Source organism: Rissa tridactyla, chromosome 12 (genome assembly GCF_028500815.1).
Source record: "Rissa tridactyla isolate bRisTri1 chromosome 12, bRisTri1.patW.cur.20221130, whole genome shotgun sequence".
Taxonomy (NCBI): Eukaryota; Metazoa; Chordata; class Aves; order Charadriiformes; family Laridae; genus Rissa; species Rissa tridactyla.
In genome coordinates this window covers 4,435,557-4,455,722 of record NC_071477.1, presented here as the reverse complement: position 1 = coordinate 4,455,722, position 20,166 = coordinate 4,435,557, and the positions used below count along the sequence as shown (strand labels likewise).

General features: G+C 59.5%; 1 protein-coding gene across 3 annotated transcripts; it reads right to left on the bottom strand.

Annotated features, from left to right (window-relative positions):
* Positions 1–1,408: 1,408 nt before the first annotated feature.
* On the bottom strand, positions 1,409–14,847 carry SAMD10 (sterile alpha motif domain containing 10). Of its 3 annotated transcripts, none has more exons than XM_054218414.1 (5): positions 14,740–14,847; positions 9,230–9,414; positions 5,490–5,658; positions 4,191–4,331; positions 1,409–2,750 (listed from the first exon to the last, which is right to left on the bottom strand). In XM_054218414.1, the coding sequence occupies exons 1-5, from the start codon at positions 14,768–14,770 to the stop codon at positions 2,728–2,730; spliced, it is 549 nt and encodes a 182-aa protein (XP_054074389.1). In that variant the 5' UTR covers positions 14,771–14,847; the 3' UTR covers positions 1,409–2,727. The 3 variants fall into 3 exon arrangements, with proteins under 3 accessions (XP_054074389.1, XP_054074388.1, XP_054074390.1); XM_054218413.1 differs by having other exon boundaries at positions 1,409–2,707; XM_054218415.1 differs by having other exon boundaries at positions 4,231–4,331.
* Between the last annotated feature and the right edge of the window lie 5,319 nt (positions 14,848–20,166).

Sequence of the window (20,166 nt, the reverse complement as noted above, 5' to 3'; positions counted from 1 at the left end):
CAGAGCCGGTTCCCCACCCTCTGCCCCCGCCACAGCAAAGCTCCAATGGGAATTACCTGCTGGTGAAGTCCGGCCGAGCCGACCCACAGGAGGAGAGGAGAGGGACCGGCCGCTGTGGTCTGGGTCACTCCGTTGCAGGCTTCGAGCAACCAGGCGATGTCTTTCTCTGAGTTGGAGGAAATTTGGATTTTTGGAAATACGGAAGAAATTTGAATTTGGGAAATGTGGAGAAAACTTGGATTTGGGAAATGTGGAGGCTTTGCCTTCTGCCCAGCACCACACCTCTGCTCTGAGGGTGACAGACGGGAGTTACAAACTCCTTTGGCAATGCTGGTGTTGTGGAAATGACCCTGGTGCTGGAGAGAGAATTCACCCGCTTGGACCCGAGTACCGTTTGGTGAATCTGTTATCCAAACCAAAATGTCTTGAGAACCAGATTTTTTTTTGAGACCTTTCCATCACCCTGGCCTCATACAAACTCCCCCGGCAACCCAGCATGGCCACCGCAGCTGGAGCCCGAGGATGCTCCGTGCATCCCGCTTCCCGCCCGGGCCCCACTGCATCCTTCCCCAAGCCCCGAGCCAATTGACACCCCCCATCCAGCCTCAGTTGGTGCTCAGGGGGTCTGAGCGCTGGGCGATTCCTGCCCTCCAAATCCTGGAGGCAAATCCCTGGGCGTTACCTCTCCTCCCGCCTCGCTGACACCTCAAAACCACCTGGAGGGCTCTGGGGACAGCTTTCCTTGGCAATTTCAGGGGGGAGACTAAAAATCTTTGGGCGCAATCACAATTTTTGCTAGCTGTGGGCAAACAGCTCGTTTTCAGCTCGTCTTTGATCCCACCCCTTGAGGAGCAGTGTCACCGCGATAGGACAGGGATGGCACCGGGCTGGCGCTGCCCTGCACCAGCCCCAGGCTCCACTGATGGATCCCTTAACCCTGCCCACATCCTTGCACCCTCCATCCCACACTCTCCATCCCGCTTAGCATGGCTCGTTAGCCAGGGTAACACCGCTCACAGACGAGCTTTGGAGACCTTTGCTTTGCCACAAGCCATTATCTGTGCCAGAGTGGTAACCATGCCCCCAAATCCCCCTAAATCCCCGCCCGCCCCGCTACCCCCGTCCAGCCACCCGCTGGCAAAGATTAGCAGCTTCTTAATTTTTAGTGGTTCCGTGGAGCTGGGGAGGGATTTAATACTGGCAAAACCCCCAGGCTGAGGCTTGTTCCCACAGAGACGTCCATTGGGATCCCTGTCCCCCGTGGAGGTGCTTGTCCCAGGGGGATTTAGGGCTGTAGGCATCCCCTGAGCGTCCCCGGGAAGGGCTGGAGGGACTAAAGCCACGGTGCAGGTTCAGGAGTGGGAAGAGTCAGAAGAGCAGCAAGTTAAAATAACAGTCTCTTATTTTATTACCAGCAGAGGAGCAGGTGGGTGGTGAGTGGGCACCCGGCTGGGGGGGCCACCACGACCTGCATCCGCATCCCTGCCAGCTCCGATGCCTCGGGGGCTTTGGGGTGCTGCTGTTTCGGGAGCCCCCCTGCCCTGCAGCCCTGCCCTTGTCACCGGAGGGGGAATGTGGGGAGGTGACAGCATCCACCCTGCCCTTAAACCCTCGGTTGTTCCTTACCTGCCCACATGAGCGGTCTGTGGCTCTGGACAGGGGGGGTTGAGTGGGGGGTGTAACAGTTGCTTCATCTTAACGACGAGCTGGGTCATCGGGATGGTGCCTGGGTTTGGCGGCACCGTCACCAGCCCCTGGGCAGGAGGTCGGGATGAGCATTTGCAAATTCCCAGAGGAGCAGAGCTCTGCAAAGAGCTGGTAGGATGCAGATGGTGGGGGAGGGCGTATGACAGAGCACCGGGGCTGGTGGGGACCTGGCACCCAGGAATCTCCATCCTCGCCCCAGGCGTCCCCCGGCACTGCCCGGCGGCATCCCTGGCTTCTCCCACCCAGCCCCTGCGCCAGCTCCCCCGTCTGCCTGCAAACGAGGACCGATGAAGGACGAGCTCCTGGCACGGCTTCCGCCAGGCCACAGCACCCTGGCGGCACATCCACCCTCCCTTTGCTCCCGGATTTTCCAGCTCCGATGACTCAGCTCCCTTTTTAACTCCCCAAGTGGAGCCGGGTGCTGCTGACTTGGCCCTGCTTTTAAGTTTGTTTTTTTTTTTTTTTGGCTGGTCAGGTCATCTTATTTGCTACCAATAACGTTACGTCCTAGGATGCTGGAATACAGCCCAGTCTGAAGAGAAAACTAAAACTCCCTAAATACGCCCCGAGGTACGGACATGAGCTGCCGAGTGCTGGGATGTCGCCCATGTCCATAAGGCTTCACCGTCCTGCGTGTGGCTCTGAGCTGTCCCGGGAACAACGGTGCTCCGTTTGTCCGTGATGCTGGGCGCTGCCTGTCGCCATCTCCTTTTTCCCATCTCTTTCCCTCTGAACCCTCAGGCTCAGGTGGGCAAAAGTTCATCTGTCCCAGCGGCTGTTTTGCTAATTTTCCTCCAGCCAAGAGCCACGTCTGCTGGAGGAAACCTCCCATCTCTGCACAGAAACGCGTTCATCAAAAAGAAAGAGAAAGAAGAAGAAGGAGAGAAGCCCCGGAGTGGCTGGGAAGCTGTCTCTTCGTATTCCGAGCGTGCGGTTCAGGTCTCGTACCGGCGGTGCACAGCCCATCCCAGAGGTGCTCGGTTCACAGTGTTGGTACAATCTGCCAAACAGACGGATCAGCTAGGAGACATTTCCAAAAGAAGCTGGAACAAGGTGGGAGAGGAAGGAATAAACAGCCTGCAGGGTGGCATCTTCCAGCTCACCCACTGCCAGCCCCGGAGAATCCCATCCTGTCCATGCAAAATGCCACTAATGGATTTTGGGTTGTGCATTGCAGCCTGGCTTTGTGCACTATAACCTGAGTACCGTAACCCATCCCCGTGCACCATAACTCATCCCCGTGCACCATAACCCATCCCTGTGCACCGTAACCCATCCCCGTGCACCATAACCCATCCCCGTGCACCATAACCCATCCCCGTGCACCATAACCCATCCCCGTGCACTATAACCACTGCACCACAGCCTGTCCCTGTGTGCCACAACCAGTGCATCACAACTCTTCCTTGTGCACCATGGCCCATCCCAGGGCACCACAACCTGTGCACCACAGCCTGTCCTCGTGCACCACAGCCCTGTGCACCAAAACCTGTGCACCACGGCCCAGGCCTGTGCACCACAGCTCATCCCTGTGCACCACAGCCCATCCCAGTGCACTATAACCTGTATGCCACAGCCTGTCCTCATCCATCCCAGCCCAGTGTACCACAACCGGTGCATCACAACTCACCCCCATGCACCACAACCAGTGCATCACAGCCCACCCCAGTGCACCCCAACCCATGCACCACAGCCTGTCCTCATCCACCCCAACCCATGCACCACAACCAGTGCACCCCAACCCATCCCAGTGCACCACAGCCTGTCTTCGTGCACCACAGCCCCGTGCACCATAACCTGTGCACCACAACCCGTCCCGGTGCACCACAGCCTGTCCTCATCCACCTCAACCTGTGCAACACCACCAGTGCATCACAGCCCATCCCAGTGCACCCCAACCCATCCCAGTGCACCCCAACCTGTGGACCACAGCCTGTCCTCATCCACCCCAACCCGTGCACCACGAGTGCATCCCAACTCATCCCCATGTACCACAACCAGCGCATCACAGCCCACACCAGTGCACCCCAACCCATCCCAGTGCACCCCAACCCGTGCACCACAGCCTGTCCTCATCCACCCCAGCCCTGTGCACCACAACCTGCACACCACAACCCATCCCTGTGCACCACAGCCTGTCCTCAACCACCTCAACTTATGCACCACCACCAGCGCATCACAGCCCATCCCAGTGCACCACAACCCATCCCAGTGCACTCCAACCCATCCCAGTGCACCCCAACCCATGCACCACAGCCTGTCCTCATCCACCCCAACCCGTGCACCACAACCCCTCTCCTTGCACCCCAGCCCAGCCGCAGCGGGGGCTGCGTTTTCACCAGTGACATGCAGGTGGGTGCCTCCAACTTTGGCAGCCACCCAGCCACTGCTCTCCTTGTCCGGACGGCTGCAGGAGGGGCACAACCTCCCCGGGGTTGGGCTTCGTGGCCTCTTCTCCCCGCTCGGCCTCCCGCCGGCCCTACCTTGGCTGAGCAGCTGCAGGTTTCGGACCTCCTCGCGCACCTGGAGCTGCAGGACCTGCTGCAGGACCTCCTGCCGCTGCGCCTCGTGAGCGATGCCCATGCGCTGCAGCTTCTCCCCGTTCAGCCGCAGCAGCGCCCGACCTGCAAACACGGTACCGCTCAGCGCCCGGCCGGGGTCACCGTGTGGCGGGGACATCCTGAAAGTGCAACTCAAATGGCAGCCCGTCTTCATGTGGGAACAAGGAGGGGGAAAGGGGAGAAATCCTAAAACGCTCTTTCACCGCCTTGACCCACAGGGATGGAGGAGCCCCGCAGGTGGCCCCGCTTTTGGAGGGCGCCGGGGTGGCAGCTCGATGTCCCCAGCCTCGGGACAGGTACTGGCTGTCACGTAACCCATCCCCGCAGGCAGGAGCATTCCACTTCTCCGCTCCACCTCTCGCATCAGGAGATGTTTTTCCGAGCGCATGGTCTCTGCGCGGGCCGGCCGTCCTGGGGGAATGGGGGTACCCATCAAAACGCATTAGCATTGCCGCCACCGTCCCCGGCCAGCCACTCTCCTCCAGTCCGGGGGCTATTAAACGAGGGATTTGCAACCAGCTTTTGTCCTTGTTTCCCGGCGTACATTTGCTAATGCTGCCTTTGTTTCCTGTGCAAGGGCCGGCTGAGCTCCTGCATTAGGGTTTGCATCCCTCCCGGGCAGCTCCAGCGCTCCCTTCCCCGCTGCTTTCTTCTGGCCCTGGCAGAGCTCTGCCCGGTCACACACACGTCACGGTTGGACCGGGATGATGCTCCTACGTAGGGGTCAAAGCCAGAGTCCCCAAGGGGGAAGGGAGCAGGTCCTAGAGGTTATTCTCCTCTGAGGACTTGGCTGGAGGACCTGGAGGAAGACATTTGCAACTCGGACTCCAGCTGGGCAGAGATCTTTCCTCTTCTGCAAAAATTTTCAGGATTTAAAAAACGATGAAAATATTCTTATTATACTAATCTAGGCGTGGAGAGGACTGTTCCCTGACTTCTAAACCACAGCCTCCCCTGGGCAATTTATGCTCATTTTATACAACCTCCAGCCTGTCCTGGAGCTCACCCCGGTGGCGGATGCCGCCTGCCCAGCCCGGTTGGGTGTCCCCATGCCCAGTGCCGTGGGGTGACTCTCACCCCAGATGCATCTCGGTGGGGAGAGGGGGCAGAAATGCAGGGTACATCTGCCTTCCGAACCACGAACCTCCAAACAGCTATTTCTCAGGAGCACGTGCCAGTGGCAATTAGTAATGGTGATTAAGTGGGGGGTGTCTACCGTACCTGTGATGGCGTGGTGGGAGAACGCCTCGACGTAGACGAGATAGTTGTGCGGGCAGTGCTTCTTCAGCCATTTGCACACATCCTGCTGGGTCCAGAGCACCACCGGCTTGGCCAGGCTGCCCAGCGTGGGGCTGGTGTGGTAGATGCCATAGTGGTCACAGGCACGGCCCTGCAGGGAGCGGGAGGGGAAGGGGTTAGCAGGATTTGGCCCTGGGAGGAGGAAAATGCCTTGGCTGGAAAGCCAGCCCACGGGGACGGGAGAGATGCTGGCTGGTGGCACGGGACTGCGGTGATGGTGGCAGACTTTGGCTTTGCACCTTCTGGCATCTCTGGGGTCACCATGAAATAGAAGCATCAGAGGAAGCGGTGATGGAGGCAGGGAGAATGGGGCTGGGAGGCCAAGGTGGGGGTCCTGCCCTACATAGACCCCACACTCGGGAGCTCCCCAGCCCTCCTGCTGCTGCCAGGAGCCCCAGTCCCCTTCCCCTACACATCTCCCAGCCCAGCAGAGCATCGCACGGGCTTGGGAGATGTCCTGGGGTCCCCAGGGTCCCCCCTCACCAGGCAGACAAGGGTGCTTACTGGCAGCAATCAGTTGGGATGGAGTTAGTGAGGCCCTGGGGGGCAGCGGAAACTGGTGCAAAGCCATCCCCACTATAAGTCGGTACTGGTACAAAGCCATCCCCACCAGAAGTCCCCAGGGAAGCAGCCAGCAGCCAGCTGGTGCCCTGGAGCAGGAGGGGCTCTCCGTTTCTCTCCACCTCAGCCTCCATCAACCCTGAGCTGAGCAGCCACGACGGGGTCCTGCAGCCTCGCAGGCATCTAAAGCCACCTCCGAACCCCACAGCTCTTTCTTAGGGTGCTGCCATGCCCGGAGACACCCGGGATGAACTGAGGTCACAGTCCTCAGTGCCCTGGCATGCCCTGGCCCCCCTCCACCTCCTGGAGACCCCTGCCACCCACCCTCGCCCCCTTGCCCGGACTGCCCTGGCCCCAGGGAGGAACAGTGCCCATGGGGAGATGGGGCTTGTCCGACAGCATCCCTCCCTTCCTCCATCCCTCCCTCCAGCTGCCTGCTGGTGTAGCTGGTCTCGCCCCAAGCCACCCGGTAGCTCCATTTCCTCATCCACGTCACAGCGACTCCGGCCTTGCGAGGTCGTTGCAGCCTGGATTTATCTCAGTACGGAGCAAATCAAATGCTTTGAGCCGTAACAGCGCAGGGGGATGAGCCTGCTTCTCCCTGGGGGAAATCCTCAAGGCTGGCTGGGAAATGGGGCTGGGGGATGCAGAAATCCACTGTTTCCTGGTTTTTAGCACTCAGGGGAGACTAGTGAGGTCTCCGCTGCTGGTGATGCCAATTCTTCATCCTCGAGCAGCACCAGCAAACGTCGCTCCTCCAAAGCATCTCCCTTGCGCCAGAGCTGCCGGGGCTGTCCTGGGATGAACCTTGGGCAGGTGGGGATGGAAAAGGGGTCCCTGCTGCCTGTAACATTGCCAGGGTCCCTGCCGGCATGGTCCTCACCCATGTACGGGACACGGCAGGGACATGGCAGAGGCAGCATCCGATATGGGAACATGCTGGCATGGGAAAGGTCGGCAGCGCTTGGACCGTGGTACGCCAATGTCGACCTCCATGTAAGAACATTGCATAATTAAGCATGCCTAATAGAGGAGCAGTGATAATTAGTGTAACAGGGACTCCAGACATCCTGCAGTTACTGAAACTAATGACACGTCCCTGAGAGATGCCAGAGAGGAGGCAGTGGAGGGCGGTGGGGTCCAGGACGTGTTCCCTGGCCCCGTGCCGGGCATCGCTTACCCCCTGGAGCCTGGAGAGCCTGGAAGGGGCTGCTGCTGCGTCCAGGGGAGCATTTGGGCTTGGAAAGGGACCTTGCCTCAAGGAGGGGACATTCCTCTCCTGGAAGGACATTCCCCCCGACTGGGGACATTCCAGTGAGAGAGAAGGCAGCAAAGTTGGGAGGCTGTAAATTAATAACCAAGGAGTCCATCTCCAAAGCAGATGGAAAACGTGATTGATAATGCGCATGATTCGGTTTCTCAATCCATCCCCCACCTTTGGTGGATCCCCCAGCAGCAGCCTGGCCCCCCCGCCCAGTCCCATCCCGGGAGCCGCCTGCCAGCGGGAGCATCCCCAGTGCCGGCCGCTTGCCTCCTTCACACTCGGCTGAGCGCGCCGGAGAGCGTGCCGTGGGGAGGAGGCGGCGATTCGCTCTGGATTCACTAACGAGCGATGATGAGAAGCGGAGGGGCTGGGGGAAATCACGGCGAGCTTCCCGCGAGCTTCCCGCAGCTATTATCCGACTAACCCTCCGAGGCACGGGGGAAGAGGTGACAAACAACCGGCAGTTTCCCTGGGCACGCTCACGTCTGCGAGCGCTTCGCCCGTCGCACGCAGCCCATCTCAGCATCCCGAAATCCTGCGCTGCCGGCTCGGGGTGCATCACCCCCCATGGCTGGTGAAGCCCCCCCCAGATGGGTCCCCGAGCGAGCTCCTGCGCTCGCTGGGTGGGAAGGGGACGTGTAATGAATCGCGGGCTCGTTTTCCAGCCGGTTGAGCTGCGCTGTCTCTCTGATAAACTCTCAGCAGTGAATATCGAGGGCCGGTGTGGAGGAGAGCAGGCAGGAGGGCTCGGAGGCTGCTCCGGCGGGGAGGCAGGAGGTGGCCGGGGGGACTCAGGTGGTGGGAGCCGCCGCCTGGGAGCTGCAAGGAGCAGCTCATGTCCCTTCCCTTCTCTCGTGTGTTTTCCCTTGCTTACAGCAAAATTAAAGCCTTTCTCCCTTCCCCAAATCCCTCTGGGAGGCACGTAGAGGCAGATGAGGGAGAGCCATGATGAACGCCGCTGGCACCCGGAGAATGACTGGCGTGTCCCCGAGCAGCGCTGTGCAGGCAGCACTGTCCCCATGTCCCCGTGCTTTTCACAGAGGTGTGAGAGGGAAGGAGCCATCGGGGGTGCCTGGAGGGGTGATGGGGAGAAGAGGCACAGCGCTGCCAGGACAGGGGGACCCGAGGGGCTGCCGCTCCTGTGCGCATCACAGCGTGATGGTGGGACTGTACCCACTGCTGCAGGGACCAGCCAGGCCCTCGGGATGCAAAAGCATCTCCACGTTGGAGTGTGGAAGCTGGGCAGTTCAATTTTCCCTGTTTTCTTTCCAGCAGGTTGGATGTGCTGCCTCCGATCACGGCTCCCAGGGCAGTACGAAGGGGTTAGGAAGCACCAGGAGCCGCTCACTTGGGAAGATGCTCCTTCCCATGGCCGTGCAGAGGCAGGGCAGCAGGCAAATGGCTGGAAACCTTCAACTCACAGCCTCGTTAATGCAATAAAGTTCAGAATTTTAGGAGGTCAATGGCTCAGACCTGGCTAAGAGACACATCCAAGCGCTCAGGGATTTTAAGGCATTACAAGGAATTTGGTTCTGGCACATTTACTGCAAAATTGTGTTAAGTCTGTGCTCCAGGTGTGGAGAGGAGGTGACGCACGGAGCTCACCTCAGCACAGCCCCCAGCCTGATGGTAATAATTGCATTATTATATTTCTGTATATCACTATCATTAAACGCCCCATAATGACGAGGGCTTTCCGCAAAAGGGGATCTGAAGGCCTGGTGCTGCAGAGAAAGGAGGGGTGGTCCCGCGAGGAATGGATGGGCTGGGGGGGACACATGAGGAGCTGCATTCCCCTGGGCAGCCCCGGGGGGGTGCGGAGGAGCCCGACGGGTACCTGCGAGCCCTCGGTGCCCGGCTGCCGCAGGAGCTTGACCGTCCGGCCGCCGTCGGTCCGCTGGCTCCGGCCGTCGTGCCAGGTGAGGCTGCTGCCCGGGTTCCTCTGCAGGCGGTAGCTGAGGTTCTCAGCCGAGACCGTGTGCTCCAGGAGGCTGCGGCAGAAGCTGAAGTGAGCGGCGGTGGCTGCGGAGGGAAGCGGGGTGAGAGATGGCCATGGTGCCCCTCCACCCTATGCTTGGGCACCCAAAAATGCCTCTTCTACCCCAAGGGACCCACCAAGCTCAGCTGAAATCTCCCCCCTCCTGCCTTCCCTTCCCATTGCCAGGGAGAAAACCCAGCAGCCCACGAACGCGCCGGCTGGCGCCGGGAGCCGGCAGGCGCCGGGGAGATGTTTGCCCACACAAACCCCTCGCGAGCGATGCTTGTTTTGACACCCGCCTGCCGAGCAGACGTGGGGACCCGCCGCTGCTCTGCATCGCTCGGTTATCACCGTCTGCCGGGTGAGACGCTGGGAGGGGGCAAAGGGGAAGAGCCTTTTCCCATGGACCAGGCTGACACTAAACTGCCACCACCGAGGGAGGGGGAGCAGATAAACCCCACCCGATGGAGAAGGGGATGTAGGTTGGTCCACCCCCAACACAGACCATGGTTGCTTGGGAATGGCTGATGCCCCACAGGCACACAAACACCCAAATGATGGCCAAACATGTGCCAGCCATCTACGATGGCCCACGAAGAGCCATTTACCCACGACAAGTTGTTGTTGTCCCTCACCCCTTGTGTTTTAATAAGCTGGGGGTATTCAGGATGTAATGAGGACGCAAAGCTCTCCTTTGGAGGGGGCTGAAGGGACCCAGCTGTGGTGGGAGGAGGAGACGTGGGTATTAGGGGCTCATGTGCTCGTCTGCTCTGGATAAAAGCCAGCTGGCTTGACATAAGCAGCGCTGATCCGCAGAAGCAAAGACCGGAGCATCCCCCCCAGCTTACCTGCTCCCACCACAGCAAGCTGGGAAAATCAAGGAACCACCGAAATCAGAGCAGCAACCGAAGGAGATCCACCTCCGGGGATAACCCACTCTGGGAGGGCAGAAGGGCTGGAGAAAACCCGCTGCAGCTCATTTCCATAATTAGTGGGTTTTAAGAGGGGAAGAGGTTTCAAAGAGATCTCTCAAGCACGCCTTTGTGCAAGAGGAGACAAACCAGCCAAAAGATGTTAAAATGGAGCAGGAAACATTTGTTGATGTGTCCGCATGTCCCAGGTTACCCAGACCATGTCACACCACCTTGCTCCTTAAACACACCCAGTGACAAGCATTGCCACGGGGAAACTGAGGCAGGGCACCTGACCGACGGCTGGGGATGCAAGGGGATTTACGGAAAACAAGCTGAAGGGAGATCCATGGAGAGGCTTTGAGCAGGGGCAGGGTGTTCTCTGCGCCTATCTTGGGTGATGGAGATATCTCTGATGGCTTTCTACAGCCTCCGACACCCCGGACCCGGCAGGTGAGGGCTGGGCTCCCTCCAGCCAAGGATGCCTGAGATGCTCCCAGCTGTCCTGCCCCCAGCACCCTGAGCACAGCCCTGCCGTGGCCATGCTGGGCTACCTCCGAGCGGAAAAACTCCCGTCCCGCCGGATATTGGGGGTAGATATGGACCTGGCAGGTGTGGAGATGACGGAGTTGCGTCCTTCGGCTGTGCCGGGGCTTCCCCAGGACTTGCTGCAGAAAGGCTCAGTGAAGGAGAGGAAGGGAGCAGGGGTCTGGCCAACATCAGGACCTATATCCATAGGGGACTATAGAGCATCTGCCACCAGCAGCAGGACGTGGGGATCCACAGTCCCTCAGCAAACATGGCTGGAGGCAAGAGGACGGAGAGCAGATGGGAAAGAGGGGGGAAAGACGAAGGGAAAAACAATCCAAGAAGAAAGGCAGGGCTGGGAACACTGGCGGCACCGCTCCTGTTGGGGACAGACAGCTGCCTCCCCAGAGCCCGGAGCCCCTGGCAGCTCCCCCGGCAGCTCCCCAGAAGCCGCCTGCTCCCCCAGCCCCTGGGTCCCAACTTTCCCATCGCCCGGCAGCACTCGGCGTGCGTGAGGGTAAGGGGTGCTGAGCCAGGGCACACGTTTTGGAGCAAGGGAAGGACAGTGTCAGCCCCTGAGCTGGGTCCAAGCAGGGACACGGGTTCTCCTCTCCTTCCCGAGCCCTGCACCGGAGCAACGCCGCAAGCACCCAGCCGCCCTTCATCCCCTCTGCTCCTCTTTCTGCCGAGCCGGAGGCTGTGCCCTCCAGCTGGGGATGCACATGCAGCATCTCCCCCCGACCCTGCTGGCCCCATAGCACCCCCCCCCCTCCCCGAGCTGTGCCCTGCAGCCCCCTGGCCATGCCCTGCAGCCCCCCTCACCTGGCTCGGGTGCACCCTGCGAGCTGCGGATGGTGGAGACGCAGCAGAGGGATGGCCGGCCCTGCTGCATCTCGGCGGGAGGAGGGATGCGTGCGAGCGCTCGGCAGCACCGGCTGTCACGAGTGCAGCTCCATCCCTGCCTCCCCTCATACCTCGTCCACACCTGACTGACTCCCCCGATCGCCTCCCTCCCGCTGCCAATAAATGGTGGCTGCACGCTCACCCCGGCTCCGGTGCCGGGCAGCCCCCAGCTGGCCTCACACGGTGAGGGGGGGTGAATTACACCCCCTCCCTGCTGCCCTGTGGGCGTTTGATCCGGAGAGATGCTTGGTGCTTTCCCTGTGCGCTCCCGCCTAATCCCGCGGCAGGGCCAGCTGGCACCAGGATGGACGGGAAGCCCTGGGGGACTGCCGCGGGGGACACCAGACCCGCCGGGCGCCAAAGCCTGTGGCAAGCTCGTGTATGGCAGCACCGGGGTCACTGGTGGCTCGAGGCATTTGGGATGCAGGAGGAAAAGAAAAGAGGGAGCACGGTGACGAGCATCCTTCCCAGGCAGGGGCTGCAGGGCTGAGTGTGGTCTGATCCTGCACCCGGCCAAAGCTGTCACGGTTATGGCCATGTCTGGGGTCTGGGCAGAAGGTGGGTGCCTGCGGCGTGGGTTGGTGAGCAAACGCTGTGCTGAACCTTGAAATGGGGCTGCAGGAGCCTTCAGGCTGTCTGAGCCTGAGCTGGAGCAGAGAGGGGAGAGCTCGGCTCTGGTCCCCAAATGACTGCTGTGACCCCAGCTTTCCATGTCCCCCATGGGCTGGTCCACGGTCCCTGTGCCTTGTCTGGCAGCCCCGTGTGATGGACACCCCACCGCCCGCTCCCTGGCTGGGGAATTGTTGCTGGCTCATTTTCTCTCGGTGGCTCTTTTGTCCATTTTGGGCACCTCTCCAGCCACACAGGACAGGCGAAGGGGGTGGCCAGGGGCCAGGTCACCGCAGGGGGACCAGCAGCCGCCTGGCTCGGGTGGTGGGACAGGGTCTGCGGCGGCAGCAGGGACAGACACCACTCCCTCCCCTCACCCGGCACGCCGCCACTCCTTTCCTTCTCCAGACACTTTTATGGCTGGTGAAACGTGAGCACTGGGGAGGCTCAGAGCAGCAGCAGTCACTGCTGGGGAGAGGGACGGGAAACCTCCCCAGGGGCGGAGACCTTGGGGCAGAACGTGGCAGCAGGCACCGGCGAAAGCATCCCCAGGTCCATCCTGAGGTGGGCACTGGCCGACTGCTACCAGCAAACCAGCTTCCAGCTGACTTTCCACAGGCTCACAGGTGTCCGGGACCTGCCCCGGGAGAGGCGGCGGCAGGCAGCTGAGCTGCAGGAGGAGCTGCCAGGGGTACGGAGAGGCGAACCCAGCGCCTGGACACTGACTGCATCCGTCTCCCTCCTCTGCCACCGCTTCCCAGCATGGCCTTGGACACCTCCCTGTGTCTTTGATGCCATTGCACACGTGGCTGTCCCACAGACCTGCCCTCCCGCTGGGGACATGTCTGCAGGCAGCTGCCATGGAGGGCAGCCAGGCTTCCCCGGGGTCAGTCAGGCTTTCCGGGATTAACAGCAGGCCCTGGGAGAAGCTTGGAACAAGCTCCGCAAGGAACAAAATCCCTTTGTCGGTTTGCCTGGCTCCCGGTGTCTGGGAGGGAACGCGAGGTTTAGCACCAAAAGGGGTGAGGGATTTGCCGACAGGCGGAGAGGGATCCGCGGGAAGCCGGTCGTCCCTCTTGTGTTCCTCCAGGCAGGTGAAGGGTGGATGAGACCAGAGCTCTCCAGGGACTCCTAGGATGGGGAATCCACTCTGCTCACGGAGCAGCTTTGCGAGAGACTCATTTCGCTTTCAGCAGCATCTGCATGAGCCATGAGCCCAGCCGGCACTGCCATTGCCCGGGTCCCCTCTGTCCCTTTCACGCAGCTTCACCCCGGTGCAGGGCAGAGCTGCTGCTGGCACTGGTGGAGCCCCTGCGGAGACAGTGATGCTCTCTGGGACGCCCCATGTAATCTTTGAAGGATGTAATCTTTGAAGCCGTACCCATAGGATGTCCTTATGGACATCCCTGACCCATTCCCTCAGACCTGCTGGTCCCGAGGAGGATGAGACCACATTCAGAGAGGACTGACACCCCCTTAAGTGCCTCCAGGTTCCCCTGGCCCATACTTGGCCGTGATGAGCATCGCCACAACGTTCCCCTCCGAATTCTCTGCTCGCAGAGGTGAGATGGGAGCCCTGTGCAGGGATGGAGCTCAGGCTGGCAGCTGCTCATCACTGGTGCCTCCCAAGGAAGGAGGAGGAAGGGAACAAAAGGCAGATGCCCTTTCCATCCTCCCGGTGCAGCACGGTGCCCGGGGTGCCCACTGGGGGAGCAGGCATGGGTGCTGCCTGCCTGCCTGCACACAGGCAGCCCTGCAACAGAGGGCCCTGGGGGGGACTATGTATGTTTTTGGGGGTGTCTGTTCTCCTGAGGCCCCTGTGGGTGCTGCCAGGAGGTCCCTGTGCATCCCAGGACAGGGGATCTCTGCAGGGTTGGGCACCCAAGAGAGCATGGGGTGAGGGCAGCAGGCAGGACGTATCTGGGCAGGGCAGGGTCTCCTGGCAGAAGGGGACATCCCTGCCTGCAGCGAGCCCCCTTCCACGTCGACATGCTCTTCCCGGGGTCCTGTCCTGCTCCAGCACCCCTTGCCCTGCCCTCACACCTGCACCCCCTCGCTCCAGCCACATTTCCCAGTCCGTTTCACTGGTACCCCATGATACTGGGGGTCGGGAATGGGGACAGACCCTTCACGGGATGTTGAGGGCAGCAAAGGGGGATGTGGAGGGGCACATCCCCGGGATGGAGGGAGCAGGACCGCGGGGGGGAATGAAGGGCAGACCCCCGGGATGGAGGGGACAGCACCGGGGAGGGGATGGGGGGCAGAGCCCCGGGATGGAGGGGACAGCACCGGGGAGGGGATGTGGGGCAGACCCCCGGGATGGAGGGGCAGCCCCCCAGAGACGTGACCGCCGCGTTTGGGGCTGGGGGAGGCGCGTCCCGCCGTGCACCTGAGCCCACCCCCGCCCGCGCCCGGTACCTTCCATGTCCTTGGACTGGCCGCAGCTCATCCTCCGCGCAGCGGGGCCGCGCTCAGGCGGGGACGGAGCCCCGCGCCCCCCAGCGCCGCCGCCGGCACCGGGCGCTCCCGGCCCGCCCCGCCCCGGTACCCGCGCCGGGGGCGGTGCCGCGCTCCGCCATCCCCGGGCGCTCCGCCCGCCGCGCCGCCAGCCCGCCCCGTGCTGCCGCCTTCTCCCTTCCCCGAGGATGCCCTGGGCATCATCCCCCCGGGTCCCTGCCCGGGGATCACCGGGCATCATTCCCCCGGGGGCCGCGGAACATCGTCTCCCCTGCATCCCTGCCTGGGGGCCACCGGGCATCATTCCCCAGGATCCCTGCCCAGAGGAAGCTGGGCATCATCTCCCCTGCATCGCTGCCTGGGGGCCACTGAGTATCATCCCCCTGGATCCCTGCCAAGGCCATTGGGCGTCATTCCTTTGGGAGCTGCTGGAAATCATTCCCTCAGAGGCACCAAACAGCATCCCCCTGGATCCCTGCCCATGCCACCAGGCATAAGCCCCAGATCCTTCCCCAGCTAGAGGAACAGGTTCTGGGGACGCCAGGGTGCAGTGAGCACCGTGCACAGGTTTTTGCTCATCTTTGTGGTGGGCACAGAGCAGAGAACAACACCTGGTTGGTCCCTCCTCCCCAAATATCCCTTCTCCCCCAGAGCTGCCGCTCCCCGGATGGGTGCCAGAAGGGCGGGTGAAGGAGGGTGCTCATCCCCCTGTTGGCAACATGGGCTCTGGTGGGTGGCTGCAGCACAGTGGGCACGTGGCGAACCTTGCTGGAGCACGGCGTGCTGGTATGGAGCAGAACAGCATCACCAGCACCCATCACTCCCCCGGGATGGCAACCCCATGAATATTTTTGGAGGTGCCTGCCTTCAGCTATCGCACCTGACTCCCAGCCAGCGACCGTCACTGTCAGCCTGGGGAGCCGCAGAGGGGCTGGGGGTCTGGCTGTGGTTATCCCGTGCTGGGATGGGACAGGGACACTGCTGGGTGCCCAGGATGAGGACAAGGGGATGCCTGCACCATGATGCTTCACCTTTGCAAGGTGCTTTCCATCACAGACCTACTGCAGCACCGAGCAGCACCCGCACCCTTGTTTTAAGATGAGGAAAACTCAGGCTTGCGTGATGCTGCTTCCAAAACCACACTCCCTTCTTAGCGGGTGGCTCCCATGGTGTTCAGCCGCCCTGGAGCTGATCTGGGCTGGAGCTGTGAAAGTGCAGTGGGTGGTAGTGACCTCGCATGTGACCTTGTGCCAGGCGTTGTGTGGCTGTTCACCATGCTACTATAGCTATAGCATAAAACCCACTCGCATCTGGGCTACGCAGCCTTCTCTGTGTGTGTGCAGCACACGTAAAAATTAAATTCCGCTCCCCAAATCAATACGAGCTTTCCAAAATTTAGGGTGCTCACTCAGGAACTGCTTTGGATGGGGCGGAATCGCCTGACCAGACTCAGCTCCATGCCATGCCTGGGGCTGTCACGCTGGGTGAGCCAACCATGCTGCCATGCGGGGACATGGGGACATGACCCGTGCGTGGAGCCCTCAAACAGGCTACTACTAAAATACCCCCAGCCCTGGGGTTAGCATTCCTCCCCCTACTGCAGCAAGGTAGTGGTCAGGGCAATATTGCTCATTGCAGGCATCCAATTCCGTCAAATAAAGAAAGAACCAATTTTCCATTACTCTGGAATTCCCAGTTCTCCCCCAGTCTCTGTCTACACACGCAGCTTTCAAGCCATGGCAGAAATCTTCCAAGAGAAATATGGTTAAAGACGGGCCTTGGCAGGAAAAGGCTAACGTCGCTAGAAAAATGTGTGCAGATTATGCCAAGCTGTTATTAAAAATAAGTGCTGCACTGTTCCCAGCCTCTGTTTTCCCTGATTTTTCTGGTAGTAATTGCACTTCTCCAGGAAAGGTTTCATGTGTCCGGGGAAGGAATTTGTTTCCTCATCATCCTCTGCAAAGAGGTCCAGTGCCAACGTAACATCCTGACGATGCCCAGTGATGCTGTGGTGGGTTCTGGGTGCACAAGGAAGACCAGACTGCTCAACCATCTGGAATTCCAAGGGATTTTTGGAAAAACCTCAAGCCTTGGGGCTGTCTGGGGAGGACTGGGGAGGTGACACGGTCCCACGCATCCCTGCACCTTCTCCACGCTCCGTCTGTCCTTGGCTGTTACAGCATCCAGCATCATTCTTGGGTTATCAACACAATCCCTTCCAAGCTGGAGCATCTCTTAACCAGTGCCAGCTGCTCTGTCTTGGGTTTTGGTCTGCCTTTGGGTCTTTTAATGTCCGATTGAGGGGCTTCTGCAGTCAAACAGAAGTTAAATAACAGTAAGCGAAAGCCTGTGTGTTGAACTCAAACCCAGAATATAGCTCTGGAAACTCAAAGCACTGGTCAGGGGCCTCTTTCCCCAGCACGTTGGTGGGATGGGAAGGGGACAAGCCAGGGACACTGGCTCGGAAGAGCCCTGGACCTACAGGTTTCTCCTCCACTTGCATATGGGTTTGGGTAGGGAGAGCACCAATGTCACCACGGGCCCCGTCCCTCCCCTCCGCCAGCCTCCGGAGAGGATGCAAGGGTGGGATGATTCAGCACGTTCGTTTATCTGAGAATAAAGGAAGTAATTAAACAGCAGCTTTCCTCCCGCCGCAGCCCTGCGAGGATGAGAGGGAGGAGATAAAAAGCCTTCAGACGGAAGTTATTTGTCTAAGGAGAAAAGTGGCTAATTTCTCTTTTGCTTCACTTGTCTGCTCGTTAATGAAAACCGCTCGTCAGCAGGAAAAGGGAGCACCCAGCGAGGGGGGAGGAACCGCACCATCCATCGGTTCCTCCGGTGGGTGGGCAGGTGTCCGTCGGTGGCCTCAGGATGTCCCTTCCCCATTGGGATGTCACCTCCGCCTTCGCAGAGCCCCCCGCGGACGCTGAGCTGGGGGCTGCGGATGCAGGTGGGTGTCGGGGAGTGCCTCCCCCCTCACCGCAGCCCCACGGGCTGGGGACCAGCGCTCGCAAGCCAAACGCCACAGAGGGGTTTTTCCCAATTCCCCCGGTGAATTTTTGCACAAAGAGTTTAAAAGGAGTTTGTGAAGGCGCTTGCAGGGAGACAGAATAGAAAACAGCTTCGTGCCTGAAGCCTCCTGCCTGGCGCAGGGTGATGGATGGCGCTCGGCTCGGCCGGGCGTGGGAATATTTAGTGTTATGAAAAACTCTCCCTGAAGATAATTTATTTTCGCGCTGATAATAAAGCACCCAGCCTCATTGCTGCAGGGTGGGGGGTGCTGCAGGTGGCATCAGAGCTCCGAGTGGTGCCCACGGTCTCCGTCCATCCCTGGCCATGCAGGACACCCCCTCGCTGCCCGCAGCGCGAGATCCGCACCTTCCCGAGGACGGTGATTTCCTGGCAGAGGATGGACGAAGCATCGCTCCCTGTTTTCTGCTCCCTGGGACACGAGTGGGAGCTTGAGACTATGGAAGATTTTTCATTTGGAGGTTTATATAGACATATTTCTGATTGGATTTTGGCATGCCACGGCTATTTTCAAAGCAGCCGGTAATTATTTGAGAGCGTAGCCCAGATCGCTTCCTTTCTCTCTGCACAGAGGTCTTTTTGGTTGTGTTTTTTTTTTTTTAAATATTGTTTCCCAAAATGAAATTGTGAATTTGCAACTTAATCCAATGAGAGGCCACACGCGATGCCATCATCCGCAAGGGCACAGCGAGGCAGCCTGATTCATGTTTCCCCGCCTCGTAATCAATTCACAGCTAGAATAAATAAGGCAAAGCAATATTTTAATTCTTTCCAGTATGGGGAAAAAAAAAAAGTACTTATATTCTAAGAAGCTGCTCATGGATATTTTATGATCTGGGGAGGTTTTGCTGGTCCTGTCGTGTCTCCGCCTGCCCTGGGCATTGATGCTGAGCACCGGGAGATGCACCCGGCATCGGGGCAGCCCGGGCATCGTCTTGGCACGGACGAATCTCCCAGCAAACCCAGGGCCGTGCCAGAGGAAAGCGGTCGGACGCTGTTCTCAGGTTTTTTCTCTCCCAACTTGATGAAATTACCATTAGTTTTTGGGTTGTTTGTTTGCTGTTTGTTTTTGTTTTTTTTTTAACATGTTGCAATTTTTTGTTTGGCCAAAATAATTTCATCCAGCTCCATCTGCTCTCCACTAGGTAACTGAAACCTGAGCAGGTCGCATCCCACCGACCTCACTGGTGATACCCCCCTGCCCCAGGCTGGGCATCGCCATCACCCCAACGCTGCAGTTGTTATTTCCGTGCCCAGAACAGGCACAAATGAAAACCATCACCTGGGAAAGGTTTTCCAGCATCTAGCTGCTAACCAGCGTGAACAAGTTAACGACCGTACCACGGCCTCCTTACGTCTTAACAGCCTGAAGTTCTGAGTTGTCTTCGAGCCCAATTTCAGGGCTCGCTACCCGTATTCAATTGCTTACAGAATCCGATTTATTATTTACGTTGCAAGGTAAAGCCGGGCTTGAATTGATTTGCCGTGCTCTGATTGCTGCTGCCTGCTGGTGTGGGATCTGGAAACTGGCTGCTCAGGCAGTCAAGCTGCAAAATCAGGGATTCAACAGTTAGGGAACGCCAGGCTTAAAAATGCCCCTGCATCCCGGTGCTCCACCTTCGGTCACATCCCTTAGGGTGCAGGGAGAGCTGACCCTGGGGGGGCAGAGGGATGGATTAGCTGGTGTCCCCCCAACGGCCGTCACCCCATTGCTGTGGGGGAGATCAAGCGGTCGCAATGTGTCACTCCTTGTTTAAGCAGCCCAGGTCTGGGGAATGGGAGGGCGCAAAGTGACATTGTTTTTTTTTTTAAAGGAGACGTGGATGGGCGTGCAGAGCAGCCGGGGAGAGAAGAAGGGATGGGAAATAACAGAACTGGGAAAACACTGGGAGCCCTGGTGTTTCAGGGGATGCTTAGCAGCCCTTCACCTTCACCTTCCCCATCACCTTCACCTTCCCCATCACCTTCACTTTCACCATCACCTTCACCATCCCATCACCTTCACCTTCACATTCATCTTCTCCTTCCCCATCACCTTCACCATCATCTTCACCTTCCCCTACCCCTTCCCCATCACCTTCCCCTTCCCCATCACCTTCCCCTTCACCATCATCTTCACCTTCATCTTTGCCTCCACCATCACCTTCACCTTCACTCCTTACCCTGCCCATGCTCAGAGCATGCAATACCTTGGGTGGCAGGAACGAGTGAAAACCCCACAAACCTGAGCCCGTTGCTCCGGGGTGGTGGAGCCCAGAGGCAGCAGTGGCTTGGGTGGGCTTACTGATGGCTGAGCCCTTGGAGATGGGCCAGGACCGGCCTCCAGCACGGTGAACCAGTAAGCACGGGCTGCTCTCG

Coding starts and splice junctions, on each gene's coding strand:
- SAMD10 (XM_054218413.1), bottom strand. CDS start 14,770: ATGAGCTGCGGCCAGTCCAAGGACATGGAAG. Junction 5,659..9,229: donor CGGGCACCGAGGGCTCGCAG/GTACCCGTCGGG, acceptor CGCTCCCTGCAG/GGCCGTGCCTGTGACCACTA. Junction 4,332..5,489: donor CTCCCACCACGCCATCACAG/GTACGGTAGACA, acceptor CCGTGTTTGCAG/GTCGGGCGCTGCTGCGGCTG.